At 47.3% G+C, this 16,885-nt stretch overlaps 1 protein-coding gene across 4 annotated transcripts in view; it reads left to right on the forward strand.

Annotated features, from left to right (window-relative positions):
- Positions 1-15,663, forward strand: part of LOC144120943 (telomerase-binding protein EST1A-like) — an 89,820-nt gene extending 74,157 nt beyond the window's left edge. For 2 of the 4 annotated variants that reach the window (XM_077653766.1, XM_077653768.1), the window contains exons 17-19: positions 9,303-9,517; positions 11,038-11,119; positions 11,972-15,663. In XM_077653766.1, the coding sequence (XP_077509892.1) occupies positions 9,303-9,517; positions 11,038-11,119; positions 11,972-12,102 (428 nt within the window). In that variant the 3' untranslated portion in view covers positions 12,103-15,663. The remainder of the gene's footprint in view (positions 1-9,302; positions 9,518-11,037; positions 11,120-11,971) is intronic. The other 2 variants (XM_077653769.1, XM_077653767.1) reach the window with 2 other exon arrangements.
- Positions 15,664-16,885: the final 1,222 nt, after the last annotated feature.

Raw genomic sequence — 16,885 nt, forward strand, 5'->3', positions numbered from 1 at the left:
CGAAATTTACAACTAAGGCTGTTAACGCAGATTTCTCACTTCAAATGGTATGAAAGAAAGCCAGTGCTTTTTTTTTTTACCTTTTCTTGTTCCTGCTTGGACCATTCGGCCATTCCGCGTTGAGCAATTGAGCAGAGCAGCCTTCAAGTTTCTCCCTTCTGTAGTTCTACCTCCGTGCTGTAGCGCTGTGGCTTTACGCGCCAATAGAGCAGGCTGGGCTTGACGAAAGTAGAGAAGGTTTTCTTTTCTGGCCGACAAGAAAAGGGAAGCTGGTTTTGTCGGTGAGGCCGGGACAGGGCCAGCCAGGGTTCAGTGCCTACAGATACGAGTCGTAGACCAAAGTAGGCCTTTTTTTTACATAAGCACGAAGACTTCTTCCTGCTTCCAGAAAGCGACGCGAGCGCATGTTTCGGAGCCCTAGCATTTCGTCACTGTTTCTCGTTGCCTTTGTTACGGTCGGAGATGCGATGTCCCGCGCGGAAGTGTAGCTGATGTCCATGGGTGCAGAGAAAGCTCGAGCTGCCTGGCCAGCTAGGCGTGACATCGTTCCACATAGCGCGCCTGAAACGGAGCCTCCGTTCTCGGCTACTTGGCTTTTTTTTAGCAGCGAGCGCCGCCTGGCTTCATCAGCCACTTTGCCATCATCTCTCCCCGGATAGGCGAACTCGGAGAGGCCGTGTGCGGGGTGCAATTTGTCACCACTCATCGCGGGCTCAACGCACACCAGCGCCGAGCTCTCCGGCCCGGGCCCCGTACACAAAGGAAGGGGACGGCGACCTTGACTCGCGGAGTGGACCCGATGACGTGTCTCCGCCGCTGTCCGCAAGAGGGCGCGCTTATACGTTTATTTATTTTTAAATGCTCGGCCGCCTCCTTATATAAATACCTCCCACCGCGCTGGGCTTCGCCCTTCTCTTTGTAAGGCCAAACGCTGCGGTCGGTCCGCGCGCTTAAAGACAGCTGTGACGAAGGAGAGGCCACTGGGAAGGAGGGAGACGCCCTCCCGGCCGGCTTGCTGGTGGTGGTGGTCTTTCTTCTTCCTGTGTGCTCGGCGCGTGCTGGATCACGCGATGCCGCCGTCTGTCTTTAGCGCCTTCCCGCTTTCGGTGGCATCCATTCTCGCTTTGTCTGGACCCTCGTGTGCGTGTGTGTTTGCAGGTGTCACTGTGCTTCTTTTCCTTTTTTGGTTTTGTTTTTTCTCTCATCATCTCTTTCCTAGTGCGCCGCTGTCCAGGGTACTTCCTCTTTTCCGAGCAAGGCGTCGCGCATGCGGCCTCCGCCAGTGCCGCTATACCAGGAGGTGCACCGAGGCAACAACCTTGGTGCATCCCCTCCCCCCCACCCCCGGGCACCACCGAAACGAACCGCCCCGCCCCTAAACGCCGCACGGTCGCTTCCAGTCTCATTTTCCTTTTTTTTTTTTCACTGTTTGGCCTGTAAAGGCAGGGGGTAATGATAATAAATAAATAGGTAAATAAACGGCCGAAACAAGCGGGAGTCCCACAGCAGCGAGAAGTGCGAAGAGCTTTCGCACCATCCGGACGGCCGTGCAGCGGCAGCGTCTCTGTGTGTGTATGTGATGGTGATGGATGAGGGGAGAGAGACCGCATGCAGGCGCACACGCGATCTCTCTACTGTGCTGCTTGCTGGGGCTCCGTTTCGGGATTGGGACCGATTGAAATTTTCTCCCCCTCCTCCCTCTCCCCTCTCTTCCCTCCGGTTATTACGCACACGGCGCGTCGCCTCCGCTTCCTCGCCCGCTCCCTTTCTCCTCGCCGAACCCGTGGAGCATCTCTCGCCCCGTGCACTGCTTTCCGCCGGGCCCCGAGTTATGGGTGTCGGAGGCGAACTCTCCCCCAGCTTCCGGTGGCGGCAGTGGTCGCAAGGTGTGTCGATACCGTGTCCGCGCGTGCAGCTTGAAATGAGCTGCTGATCGATGCCGCAGTGTAGTGCGTACTAATAAACCCTTTTACCGTGCAGCACACGTGTCCGGAGCAGCTTGTGCTGCTGGATCTCTCTCTATCTCGCTCTTCCATCCGTCTCTCTCTCTCTCTCTCCCGGGGTGAGCCCGCACGCGACGCCGTCCAACGGTTGTGGGGTGCGCTGGGCGATGTCGCGGCGACCGTGCGCAGAACCACTGAAGATGCGCTCCGCGTCTCCCTTCTCGCTGGCTGCTGTTGAAGGGCTAGGCAGCCAGGCTCACGCACACGTCGGTGAAAACGAGGGGGAGGGGGGGCAGGCTCGCGGTGTGCTAGCTGCCGCTCTCGCTCGCGTAATGAGGGGAGAGATCAGACCCCCCTCACCTTGGACGACTACGTTGTCCGAGCGGCCGACTTCCGCGTGCCTTCGTTATGCGAGCGTATCTGCCATCTCTCCTTTTGTCGGACCAGAGAGGCCGCTGTGTGACTGAGGGGCTTTGTTCGTGCGTGCTCCTGGCGCCTGGCTACTACGCGAGCGAAGGTGCGCGGTCCGAATTAAAGCGACCTTAGCCTCCCCCTTACTACCTCGCCCCGCGTACGCGGTCGAATTAAGTGGCCCGCGAAACTCTCCTTCGGAGCATCGCCTCGCCTGCCTGCTTGATATCCGGCCGGCCGCAAGAGATGTGCGTGCTCGTTTTGAGGAAGTCGTCTCCTCCTCTTCTCTTTCTTTTTTTTTTATCGCGCCGAGGACCCAGGAGTGGGGTGGCAAAGGTGCTCCCCGAACCTCGTCGCCCGGATCAACGAGGACGAAGTGTCGTCGGGCATCGTGGAGGCGAAGTTTTCTGTCATTTTTTTTTTGTCGCCGGCAAAACAGCGCGGCTGCGGGGACGAAAAAAAAGAGAAGCCACAAAAACAACGCTTGTGTTGATATAGCTCCTCTTCGTCCATGCAATTCGCGCCGTTATCGAAATCGCCAACGTTGCACCCTTTCCGTAACTACAGCGCGACTGACGAGGACACAGTAGGGAGGCTGTGTAGTATTCTGCCGTGCCCTCCCTACTCTGTCTCGTCAATTGCGCTGTAGTTAACTGTAGTTATGGAATACAGTTACCAACTCAGCCGGCAAGGTGTGTTGTCGAACGTTGCACCAACTAGCCCAGCTTCAGACGATAAGGCTGAGCTTTGGCCGTCAATTTGCCGTTCTTTTTTATTTATTTATAGCTCTATCTGTGTAGTTCACCGTCGTGTGTTACAGCCGTCCGAAGACTCCCGCGCTCGCCCTTGCGACCTGCCTCTGCGCAGTGGGCGGTCGCAGTGATATTCCATCCGTGGTTTGCGACTCAGGTTAGCTTAGGTTAGCTGATGTGGTGGAGTCTGTCGGTATCATTTTTTTTTTCGCCCGGCGGACGACCAAAGACTCGTTGGTTTGTTTTCTTTTTCGAATCTCCCGCTATTGTCTCGGCCCGTCGTTCGGGTCGCCGGCGCAGCACCGTGCAGTGCTGGGGCGCTGTGCAGTTGCTTGCTTTGGATCGCGATGAGCCACCACCGAAAGACGAGAACGGAGCACGAGTTGGACGTCACCCTTTATAAAAAATGGTCTACAGAGAGTCTATAGACTTTTTTAGTCTCTATTGCCTTCCTGTAGTGTCTGTGGACAAAAGTCCACTAAAAGTGTACGGCCATAAATCTACATTGTCTGTGGACTGTCTATAGGATTTGTATTGCCTGTGGACTGTTTTCTAGGGTTTGTCTACAGCGAGTCTGTGGACTTAATAGACAGAAGTCTATAGACCGCCTATAGACTGTCTAAAAAAATTTTGTAAGTCCGAAGTCGTCGTCGTCTATCCTTGTCTTATATACCTACGGCAGCATGGCGTGTCGTGTTTTGAGCTACGCGTGTTAATCGTGCTGTTTTCGGGGGCCGAATTGTGAGGAGAATTTTAATGCGAGTAGCGGTCTTACTTGCGACTTCTCGTCGTTCATACAGCCGTTTGCGGCCGCGTAATGCGTCAAGGTCGCGGGATGGAATCCCAGCTGCGGTGGCAGCGTTTCGTTGGAGGCGGAGTGCAAAAACTGCCGTGTGCAGTTCGACGTCAGCGAACGTTAAAGAACCCTCCCAGGTGGTCTAAATGAATGAAACGAAGTCCACCGCTGTGGTGTCCTTCAAAGCCCATGTGTTGATTTGGGACGTTAAGCCCCGCGTAACCCCGTGCGAAATGCTCCCTTGTATACTGAACGCGAACTCAGTCTTTCATTTCTTTTCCGTGTGGCTCGCACTTCGTACTGTTCTCGCACGTCGCTTTGATCGGCGCGCAGCCTTAGTGTGTAGTGTTTACCAACACGCTTTGTCGTTGTGTTACGGAGCTGCGTATTACCGCGTAAGCATTGTGTGGCTATGTTTGCGGTTCCGTGTCATCACGAGCTTATCACGATAACGTTCGAACGAATTGAGTTATAAGAACAGGAATGGTTGCATTAGGTAGAGCATCAAAAAATCTCGCAGGGGAAATCATGAGGTGCATGTGGGGTAATTAGTTAATTAATTGTAGCCAAAAATGTCCAAAAAGTGAGCGGGGCCGGAGCAAAAGTGGCGCCAAATTTGAACACACCGGAAGTGGAAGGAGCTAAAGCGTGGCGCCAAATTTGAAAACGAAGCGTAGCGCCAAGTTTGGAAACTCAAAATGGGCAGTGATGGAACTTGGTGAATTTGGACAAAGATGGGCGAGGAGGCGTCAATGCTTACGCATTCCTCCAGTGCGGGTGCCGCAATGATCTCATAATTCTTTTTCTGTTATTCTCTCCACCGGCCATGAACCTGTTTTCGGGCGTCTGACCCATGTGGCGCCGAGGCCGCTTCGTGAATATACGGTGTACCTGTATATACGGTCGCCGTGAGACCGAAAGTCGCCGGCGCGAGCTTTCTCCGCTCTCCTGCACTGCTACGCGCGAAGGGAGATCGTATCTGATTGTCGCGAGACTGGCTGCTGTTTCTTCTTTAGCTTTCCTAACGCCGCCTTTGAACGAAGGCGAAATGCTGCATTGTCACGGCCGCTTCATCAATTGCCCCCCCCCCCCCCCCCCTCCCCTGTATCAGGCCGTTAGAAACGCGTTCGTTTGTTCTCACGCGTGAGCGAGACGAAGTCGGACTTTGCATCGCATCGCGTCGACGTCCGCACCGAAATTCGCACGGTTCGCGCCGCCGCCTATTGCGTCGCGGCCGGCTGTCCGCATTAACCGGAGCCCAGGGGCAATGGCATCTGTTGCGATCCGCTCCTGCCCGGTGCCGTTGGAGCGAGGCGGTTTTATTCATTGGGGGCCGGTGTCCGTGTGTGTTCGTGCGCGTGCCCCGAGCGTACGGTGCGAGCGCTCTTTTACGACTACGGCTGCCTCTGCAAGCGGCTAACGAAGCCCGGGCCCTCCTCCTCCTCTTCACGCTCTCCCTCTCTCCCGTTTTTTTTTTTTTTTTCTGTGGCGCGCACCGTTTGTTGGTCCCTCTTAAGGCGGCGGCCTGTGGTGGCTTGTCTCTCTTCGTTGCCCAGTGCTGGCGCAAATTAAATGAAGCCGCCGCGGTGAGCGCGCGCTTGTTATTCGCCACAGGGTGTCGGCAAAAGGAACAAGGGCCGCAAGGAGAGAAAGGGGGCGGAGGTGAGAGAGGGAGGGTGCGTGTGCACGGGTTCACGGAACGCGGCTCGTCTTGTTTGCCCGCTCATGATGACCCTCGTGGTAATGGGAAGAGGAGGAATATATAGAGGCCCCCCTTTGCAGTCGAGCTGACTTGCTTGCTTGCTTGCTGAGCGCGCCGGCATTGCTTGTGCTGCCCCTCCTCGTGCTACCCCCCCCCTCTTCCTCCCCGTTCAGTTTCTTTCACAACGCTCCTTGCGTACTGCCGGTTTCTGGTCCTGGTGTGACGCCTTTGGGAAAGTGCAGGCCGACCCGCAGAGTTCTCTCCTGTCGGTGCCAGCGGGAGGTGGGCTTGACCGCTGGCACTCGAGTATTGCGGGTCAGCCCACGTGGCGGGCGATTTGGTCAGGCGAGGCCGCGCCCCGCTTTGCGGTGAAGGAGAGTAACAAATTTTTTTAAAAAATGTGGTTTAGCATGGCTAAGCACAGAATATTGTGCGTAAGCACAGTTTTTTGCAGGTGGACACCACCGCCACGTACCAGAAAGCGCGATTGAGGTGTCCACTAGCTGACTTAGGGAGCCAGTTATGCAAGTCTTCAACTTTTTCATCGTCAATGCCAATTCACCTGATGTACGCCGGCGGCCTGTGATCCAGTGCCATGCTTCTGCGACAACGTTGTCTACGCCAAAGCGCGCAGTTCACATCTCTCCGTCACTGCTGCCACATAACTCAAAGCGCGAGTATTAGTTTGATAATAGTATTAGTTGATGAAGAAGACTATGTTAAGTGCACAGCACGCGAGTGTGTTGCAGTTTAACACGAGGCGTGTTCGGCTGCAGCGATAGCCAGTGTTCTCGCGCAGTGGCCAGCAAAGCAGATATATTCACGTTGCTGCGGTTTCGAAACCCAGTTGGGGATATATATTTATTTATTTTATCTATTTCACTTGGCACCAGCCCACAAACATCACAAGATCTTGCTCAGAGTATACGCATCGAAATAATGCTTTCACACTAAAAGCACAGAAGATCATGTTGGTTATTGCATATACAATCATGGTAATAATAGTATGAAGCACATTTTGACGACCAAACTGCTCTTATCTCTTACCTAGTAAAATTTAGGTGATAGATTATAGATATACTAGCTAATGACTCCATTGCGATCACATATAAAGGCAAAAGCTTTTATATCTTCTCTACAGAATGCATGAGGAAAGCTCAAAATGCCGAAGCGTACTCTGTATTACTTTGACAGCGTCTGTGTGCCGGTTCAGAATACACAACAGGGGTGTTGGAGCTGAACTGTGCTTCATATCATATGTAGATTTGTCAGTTATGGATGCATGGATAGTGAAACACTTAAGCAGCAGCGGTGACAACTCTTCGATTACACCTTATCAGTTCTCTTGCCATAATCAGCCCTACTTTGGTCAATGCAGCATAGATACTCCTTATAACCGTCTCCTGTTATCCTTATTCTATGCCAGCCTCAACCATAGCAGCTGAACAAAGCTGTGCCGCCCGGCAGTTGCATTTTCCTCTAGAAGTTCAGTGCTGTTTTCATCTCTAATTTCCTGCAGCATTTTAGATTAGGCCTCATTTAGTCGAATGCTCGTAAGGAGATCATGTTAGCATAAATGTTCTTAACTTCACAGAGGCAGCACATTTTTTTTTTTTTTTTTCCACATGTAAGGGCTTAGTTCATCTCTCACCTGTCATGTGGAAAAGTAGATGCAGTCCTAATGCACTGCTGGCCCAACTTATTTCTTTGCATCACTCTTGTATAATTTTGAACACAGCTTGTCATTTATTCGTATATGTTAAGTATCTAGCGGCGTTTTTCACTTATTGAATGGTTTTTTGCTAAATATGTAACTGTACCATTCAACAATCTACTGTTAACATTATCTGTTCTTAATTCATTTTATTACTGCACTGCCAGGGATGTGTTTATACGTGTGCAAAGTGTGCTGGAGCTTAGTTTCTTTCTTTTTTGTCGGTAGTTTTTTAACCACTTTTCTACTAATGACCATGTGTCACATCTTTTGGTACTAATTCTTTAACTCTAATTATTACTTGCATCTGTATGCGGCATAAGTGCAATATTTAGAACAGTTTTCCTGTGTAGGTCTTTGTGGAGTGTGGGCTGCATTTTATTAAGTATATCTACTTCAAAACAACAGTGGCATGCATTGTGGGTGATCACCAAGTCAAGCAGTGTGGTTGGTTGGAGGCTCCCGCGTGCCGTGGAATGCTTTTCTCAGCTACACTGGCGAATTGTTCCAGCTCAAATTTTGCACAGAAATGGCATTTGGTTTGCAGAATTGTTTTATGCTACATTTCTTTTCAGTATTTGCCTTAATCTATAAAAAAAAACGATATTTGCATCATCTGTGGCGATGACGAGACAAAACAAGCATTTACCTCAGCGATTGCACCAGTGGTGCCATCTCGTTTGTCAGCCATGAAGAGTTGGCAAAGGTGGGGGGTGTTTTACTGGAAGTTTGAAGACACTTGTTCCGGAAGAACTTGAAATTTGGTGGAGTTTTGGCCAAACTAAGTTTTTGTGATCATTGATAAAGCAGTTGGAAAAGTCTTCAAACCTCCCGCAAGACAGCCCCCACCCCTCCTTTGCTGAATCCCCACGACCAACAAACGAGATGGCGCCACCGGTGCAATCGCTGAGGTAACTGATTGTTTCGTTTCGTTGCTGCCACAGACAATTTGAATATCCAACTTTTTTTGATCGGTTCAGCCAAGTACCCAACAAATCTAACGAACAATTTTGCCAACCAAAGGCCGTTTGTGTGCAGAATTTGGGCTTGAGCAATTAACCAGTTTAGCCGAAAGGAGCATTCTGTGGCCCACATTTAATTGCTGAACAGTCGTAGAGTGCATGCACCAGTTGTAGTGATCGCCCTGCATGGTGTTTAATATTTCGTTAAAGAGGTATTCACTTTGGGCAGAGACTACTTCCCTGCTGCTAGGCAAACATATTGAGGGCCTACAATATTGTTCCTGCTTATATACTTTGGTGGCATTGACATCCCCCCTGAGGAAGAATGAGCTTAGCTTGTTAAGATCAGGCTATCCTGAGGCCTCACGAGGGGTCAAATCTTGTCATCTCTGCTGACATCAGTGATATTCTCCCACGCATAGGTAGTCCAGGAGGATTAAGTGGTTGGAGTAATCCCTCACTCGTGAGAAAAAAGGGGGGGGGTTAACGTAGTTAAACTGGGTAAACGTGCGAAAGCATGTGTTTAGCCTGATTGGCTCGTGGTTTTGCTTTGCTGTGTTGTCAACACTTCTGACGACGATATTAGACTTAACGTTAAGCTGATTTGATCTGTTCGTGCATCTGATGATAGTTGATGAGTATGACGATGTGCAATGCACAGCGCGAGAAGTCTTGCAGTTTAACGCAAGGTGTGATCAGCTACAGCGATAGCATAGTGCTCTCCTGCTCTGGCCAATGAAGCTGATCTGTTCTCGCCGTCGCGGGTTCGAATCCTAGTTGCGACAATAATTTTATTTGTTTGTTTAGTTACTCAAGGTCAAGGCATCAGTGATGACCCGGCTTTTTCAGCTGTGGTCTTGAAGTAGAGCTTTCACTCTAAATATCTGTGAAGGCATGTGGCATTGCGTGCCACAGGTGTTCTGTTCCTTTACAATTTTTTCCGCTTCTCTCTTTTATGCCTTTTGGCACACTTCACAGATTATTAAAAAAGTTGTGTTCCCTCTCTAAACTTCCCCACGCAGTTTTAAATGAGTTGCACGGCCTGGCACGAGGTGGCTCTCGCCCGGGCACAGGATGCGCAGACCACTACGAGAAGGTGGGCTCGAACGCCAGGGCTGCCCTCGCCTATCTGGAGGAGCGGTTCGGACAGCGTGAGCCAAAGCTAAGGACCATCACCATCCGAGGATCTGTCCTGGACACCATCAACTTCCGCAGTGAGGACCTCGGCGACTACAAGGTACTCACATTGGCTACATCGCATGCTGCCGTTGGTGCAGTGCCGGTCGGGACACCTGCGAAAGCTTATTTTGTTTAAATTATACTTACTTATATGCATTCACTTTTAATTCAGAAGGGGGAGAGAATAATTGCAGGCTGTACTTATTGGTGGGATTTTATAAAGACCAAGTGTTGAGCTGTCAGCACTGCCAACAGCCAATAATGTCACTTCAAGAAAGAGGCTAGCAATGTCATATGCGGGAAAAAGTAAGGTGTTATACAAATCCTCGCTCCAGGTGCCACCTTTTATGGCAGCTTGAGTGCAAATGAATGTGTGGTTTAAGATGCAGCATTTTTTGCATGTCTCTATTAGTGAAGTGACAATAACTTCTGCAGCCAGTTTTCTAAGTGAGCCCACTTTGTCTGCTGTAACACAGCGTCTAAATCCATCTGCACTCTGCTGGAGCTGTTGTGTTTATCAGAGTATTTCCTGGTTGAAATGGTGCCTTCACTTGGTATTGCCAGCAGGAAAGCCTTTTCCCAGATTCCTTGCAGAGAGCAGCTATACCCAAGTGCAGATGTATACCCTTGGTCAAAAGTCTTCAAACCTCACGGTTTGCTTCTCATTTAAACTGTGTAGTGAGAAGCTTACAACATACCTGAAAGTTTAAAATCTCTGTCAGTGACTCTCAGCACAACGCTGCTACTATAGTATCTGCCTGGACCTGGGCTTCTTGCTTTTTAAAATTGTAAAGTGCACCTGTGTGCACAGTCATTTGCATTGGCAACCGTAACTCCAGTTGGTATACTTTAGATAAACTTTCACTGTTGTTGTGAAGTTTGCTACAGGTGCTGCAAAAGACTTAATAGTGTTTAATAATAATAGTTAATGATATTGTTTAATTATAAAAATATTAATAGCTTCATTAATAAATAGCATCTAACAAGCGTGCTATATTACACTTGTTTTCCATGTTTTCCATTACACTTGTGTTCAGCAAGCTGAAAGTGGGCTGAGGACAAAATTTGGGATCTTTCATCCAGTAAATCTAGCATGTGGTGAAATGCCTGATAAGAGGCAAGATCAAGATCCACGTAAAAAAATCGTTTTCTGTGCTAGTGTCTATTGAATACTTTAGTGTTAGTAATAGATGGAGCCATCTTTCGTCATTGAGCATTTTCCCGCCTTGTTGCCCAATGCACCCCATTGGCATCTGTTTGGAAGTACCAGAAATCCCTTGCAGGCTCATAAAGGGTGTACGCAGTCACTTTATTTTACTACAGTTGAGTCCAGTGACAAGGGAATTTTAGCGCTAATAAGCAAGCTATGGTTTATGGTATGGCAGCATACCCATAGATTGTTCTGCATTGATTAGCACATGGCTGAAGTGAGCCTGTTATCATTACCAGCCAGAGCAGACTTTCTGTTTTGTCTAGGTGGTATAAATTCTCATCTTGACTTTTTTTTTCTCTGCGTCAGTTCTTACTTTAATTTGCTAGATGCTTACCTTGTAGTCGTAACTGACTTTTTGCTTCTAGGGGACCAATGACGACCAAATTTTGACTTGCTGCCTGCTGCTATGCAGAGACCGGGCCGAACATGCCTTGCCCAGGGAACCTGGTGAGCTTCCGGCAGTTTTTCATGTGATGGGGGGCACTCTGTGCCAGTAGAGCAGATATTGTAATGATATATGCGCTTATTGTTACGTTCTTCTGTCTTTGCACTCAATTAACCATCTTTGTTTGTCTGAGGGCTATCGGAGTCTGGTAAATTATCTCGGATTCTTAGGGGTATATTTAATTGCTTAGTTCCAGTGGGGAGCCATAGCAATAGAAGAGGGTCGCACACAAAAGGAATGTTTTGGCACTTTCATTTAGCTGTTTTTCAGTAAGCAGTTGCAGCAATTTTGGGAAGTCGGATTCGGTTCTCACATCAGTTAAAAGGATTTGATGAGTACAGAACGAACAATTGGCTATTGTCAAGGAGGTGAAGCACTGAATGGTTATACGTCTCATAATTTATTGGTGCCTATTACGAAAGCTGCCCTGGTCATTCTGTCCGGTTTCTTTCAGTATAACTTTAACTCATATTCAAACAATGGTTTCTCAACCTGGTGGGAATGCACAAACATTGACATTTGGAAGGAATTTGTTGTACACAGAAGGAAAAATTAAACTTTCTGGCGGAGGCCCTTATTTCATTGTGAAAAAAATTGCTGAAAATTTAAGAATCTGAAAGTGCTAGAACTGTCTGTCTATGTTTTGTTCATTTCGATCTCAAACTCCTATCATCTCTGAAAAATAAAAAATAAGTAAACTGGTGTAAGATGTAGCTCTACGGTCTGCTCAATTTAGTTTGTCACCACGAATAAGACAGCATGCATTCAGTAGAGCCAAAGTTCAAGCTTCCTGCTTAAATTAGCAAGCTGCCTGTGTACTTACCAAGACATTCTACCCCCTTTGTTTTTGACAGATGCACCAGTGAAGCTGTATCGTGAGGCAGTTCTCATAACAGAGGACCGGAACCTGTGCGTAAAGGCCCTCACACACAATGTCCCTGTGCGGGACCTGCCAGCCTTTCTTCGTTGGGCCAACATCTCATGAGCACCACGGTCAGAAGCTTCTTCGCGTGCGAGTGCAAAGTACTGAGGCGAGAACAGAAACTGTTCCAGCTGTAGCAGCAGCTGTACAAAACGATCTCCTTTGCCCTGGATAAGGGCTGTTTTTGCAGACACCTAGTGGCAGGTGCACCCCCCCCCCCCCCCCTCCCCCACAGCCATGCTAGCACATGCCTCAGGCTGGTTAATGAAACCCCAAACCACACCACCACCACCACACTTCTGAAGGGGGGAGCACTGCTTTTGCTTTTGCTGGGGTGTCGTGAAAAGAGAACAAGAAGCAGCAATGGCCATGCCCTTCAGCAGGAAGGGGGTGCGCTACTAGCCCAGTGAATTGGGGAGGGTTGAGGTGTTCCATGAAGCACAAACAACGGCATGCACATGCCTCTGCTGGCTGCAGAAAAGCAGCATCACAGATTCATTTCCTTCTCTTTTTTTCTGTCTCTTTCCTCAGTTTCATCATATTTTTGTTTTCCTCTACTGTGGACCTGGAACGAAAGCCAACCCTGCTGGCAGCTTCTTTTTTTTTTTACTCGTGAATAAAAAACTTGAGGGAAAACAGTCGTGTTCATTTCTTTTTTTTTTTCAAGCTCTTTTGAGAAGCAGCTTGTCTGGTGCTAAAGTACAGGGAGGATGGATATTGTAAGTTCACCTCACTCTCATGGCTGTGTCTTGTTGTGGCAAATGCGATAAGGTGAATGGTATGTGACTAGTGCTTGAAGTTTCTTCTTTTTCTCCGGTGCAAGCGTCTGGCAAGAGACCTGTTGCTGGAGCAGCACAATCATTGCACATGGAGTATACGCAAGACATGATGTTTATGTGGAAAAGCTATAAATGAGGATGCCTCTAGATTGAGCTCTATTTTTGCCACTGGTGAGCTGTAAGAAGATCTGGGTTTGTTGTGCAGCGAGTGGAGCATGCTTGAGTATGTTTTTGCTGTCCTTTTTCTCGAACATGATGAGAGAATGGTTTGTGACGGGAAATAAGGCATGGTAATAACATCGAAGAGCAGTAGATTGTCAAAGCAGTTCACTTTGGGGCAAAAGTGCTTCGCTGAATGAAGGCGCACTGTTTTGCCTCTCTCTTTCTCTCTGTTCACTACGAAGTTCACAATTCTTCTTGCGCAGAACCACATTTACACTCGCACTAGGATATGCACACAGTGCAACATGTTTGCCTGTGACAGCAAAGTTGTAGCATATCGGAAAGTAATGCAACTTAGCCATAGATGCATCGTTTGGCTTTCTGCCTTTGATGGCTGGCTAACTGCTCCTTATTCAGCTGTCCAATTTGTGTTTCAGTAAATTTGTTTTCAGTGACTTTTAATGCAGCGAATTTGGTGTTGTCAATGTAAGAAAGCCTTCGAATTTTTTAATGTATTGGCCCTGTGATTCTATGGTTCCTGCTGTCATGTGAAATAAAGCAAAATGTTCTTAGCCATAGCACTCGTTCATTTGGCAGGCATTAGTGGTGTGTATGTGTGTGTCAGTGTTGATTCACGCATGCATTCAAAGTGGGATAAGAAAAGGTGTATCTTTGAAGATTTCACAGCACACAGATTCCCATGTGTACATGCTTCATTGTTTCGTGCCCCATGGTGCCATATTGTCAGTTTTGATTTGAATGGTTGCATTTTTTTGTTGTGCAGTCATATTGAGGTTGTGATACAAGTCATGTTCATAATGCACTGTTCAGGAAACCTGATTTTGTTTGTGCTTCAATCTTGTTGTCCTTTGCTGCCTCTAGTTCCGATTACTGTTGTCTTTTCTCTTTCCTTTTGAAGATGGGCACCCACTGGCTTGTATTCTTTTCTAATGGCTATGTGGCATTCTTTGCTTTCACATAATATATTTAAAGCTCAGTTTTGCACTACTCTCATCTTTCTCTCTCAAAACCTGCTATGACCTGTGTTTTGTCATTTCATCCACACTTGTGTTATCAGCATGTTGTAAACATAGCTGTAGCACACCACCACGATTTCATGCCACACATGGCTGCTTGAATTTTGCAATTTTGTTTTTCAGGTATTGTAGCCGTCAGGTTTCCACATTAGTATTAATATCAAAGCGGGCTTTGGTGGTTGCGATAACTACACCACTTGCATCATTTTCTGTTTTTGAATGTCGGGTGCCTCTTTATTATTAAATACAGTGAGCTCTGGGTGGTAGTGGATTTATCTTTCTGGTTAAGGCCATAGTTTTGACGACGCAACTGAGTATTGCTGGGAAGAAGTAACGTGAACCATTTTTTGTGAACTTCCCAGTATTTTTATCCACATCCACTTTTTGGTTATGAAATGTTGACTGCTGGTAAGTTGTAATACTTGTAGTGGCTATCTCGGATATTTTCTGCATGACATAACTTTTGCACTGTTCGCTTTCAGTCATGGTTTGCTTGTACTTTTCCCAGAGCTGTTTTATCTTTTTCTGTCTTTCAATGACAAGCATTGTACGGGACCTCTACCTTCGATACTCACGTCAAGGATGGTAAAACAATTGCAGTACGTGGCGCAAAAGCATTGATGAAAATGCGGTTTGTTTTTGTCGCTGCTGATGATGTGCAAGTAGATACTGCATGTACAACTTGGAGCTATTAGTTAAGTGTTCCCTGTATAAAAATTCTATGTTTTACTGTCCTCACTTTGGCATTTTGAGCGGTGCTGCAACCAACTGCCTTTACCATGTCGCAGTAAGAAAAGCAAAGCCTGCCGGTAGCTGTCGGCATGAGATTTAGCGAAATCGTTGTGCAGAGCACTTTATACTCATTTAATGCAACACCACCTTGCAATAAGGGCAAAAACTAGCACCTTGCGTTTTTCTGTGGCCCACAATAAGGGGAAAAACATGCAGTAATACTTCACTGTCTCTTAGAAGTGATTTTCAGGCCACGTAAAACTTCTCACTGCAAAATGTTGCCAGGGAAATGTGGCAAGTTTTGATGGACACTTTTGTTGGTTTAAAAAAAACCCATAAAAGGGTCTGATATGTTTGTCAGGGTAATGTGATACCAGGAAACATTGTTATGAGCTCTAAATTTTGAGGCATTTTTTTCAGGGGGAGTTTTTTCACACATTGTTTTCATGCGAGAACTGCTTGAAAACAAGGCAAGCATTATTCTTAACAGTTGCCTTTGAGCTTTGCTGCTGTGAACATGCACTGCACTTGCTGCAGAAATGGTCGGAGTTTCTCATTGCAATACAACTACTGCAGTCTTTGTGACTATGGACAACTAGATTGTGGGCAGTTTTATTCGGCCGTGGTTTCTTCTGAAGTATCTTTTTGTCGTACTGCTAGCTTTGGATGTTATTTGTCATGTTCACTGAAGAGTACAAGGTGTGTTTGTTTTTTAACTGTTATACTATGTCCTACTTTTCTTCTGCTGCCTGCCAGTTTTACTCCATACCAATTAAGTCTGTTTTTTCCTGGTGTACATGTCAAAGCTGCCATTTCTTCTCTGTGTATGTGTGTGTGGGTCCTGCCAGCAATGAAATCCAAATACATTCAGGTCGTATGTGATGGTCATTAAAGTTTGACAATTTCTATTACAAGCTCCGCCTGCTCTGGCCTTACTTTTGAACTCTCGCACCATACTGGCTCCTTTGTTTGCCAATTTGTTCTCATCTGGCAGAGTAAAGCTTAGCTGTGACGAATAAGGAATATGCACGCCAGAAGTTACTTGCACCATTCCATTACTCTTTTGAGTGGCTTTGTGCATACTGGTGTGATTGAATTGCACGTTCGATAACTATGTCAGCTTCTCTTGATTACAAACTAAAATGGGCAGTAGTCTAGCGGGAAGAAAATAGGGAAACTTGGGATGCACATGGAAGCTTGTGACAGCCACCGTTTACGCAACATTCATACTCTGCCTCTGATTTCATGCGGCCTTTCTCAGACAGAGAACATGAGCCACATCGCATTTCTGTCCAGGCATTAATAGCATAACTCGTCACCCAAATGAGGTCTCAGTACATAGTGCGTATGTACAGTCTGCATCACCCTTGTGTAGAGCGCTCGAGCAGCGCACTGCCCTACAAACAGGAGGACACCTCGTCATAGCTACTAGGTTCCGCCGGCAACACTTGATAGCAAATGCAGCCGCATAAAGCTACAAACCATGTTAGCGCCAGCACTTTACCCGAAAGCCATCGGCTGCTGCTTAATTTTACTTTCTATGGTTTCGTGCAGACTGATCGAGCGCTCTACACAAGGGTGACACAGACTGTACACTCGCGTCTTGTTTCCATCATGAAGGTATATATATATATATATATATATATATATATATATATATATATATATATATATATATATATATAGCCTTAGTTGCTTTTCCGCTATTAAACTCAATATAATTAACGTCACGAAGGCAATGTTTTGTCCGTTTTAAAAAGGCGGAAAATTACTCGGTGTGATAGGGGTCAGCTTGACTGCCATCTTGCGGGAGTACTGCTTAGCGGAGAAGCTGATTTGTTATTCACAAGTTGCACGTACGGTGCTACTGCCGGAGAGAGGGATCGGTGGAAGGCGTACATCTTCGTCAGATGTCTCCAGCCGAAATCTGTGCTCTTAGTTGTGTGGCCCAGCGCCTTTAGCATATTGTTGTGTATAGAGTGGGTTTGTGCAGTCAAAGACGAGATAAAAATGAATACGTTCCCTCTAGATTTGGTGCTCAAAAAGGATGAAAATTTGAGGCGGCCAGATAAAACGGGCAACAAGGAACACAAAACGACTGCAGTAGCACTGTGGCTGACCTTTTGCTTTTGTGTT

The sequence above is a fragment of the Amblyomma americanum genome, chromosome 2 (genome assembly GCF_052857255.1).
Source record: "Amblyomma americanum isolate KBUSLIRL-KWMA chromosome 2, ASM5285725v1, whole genome shotgun sequence".
In the NCBI taxonomy this organism is placed as follows: Eukaryota; Metazoa; Arthropoda; class Arachnida; order Ixodida; family Ixodidae; genus Amblyomma; species Amblyomma americanum.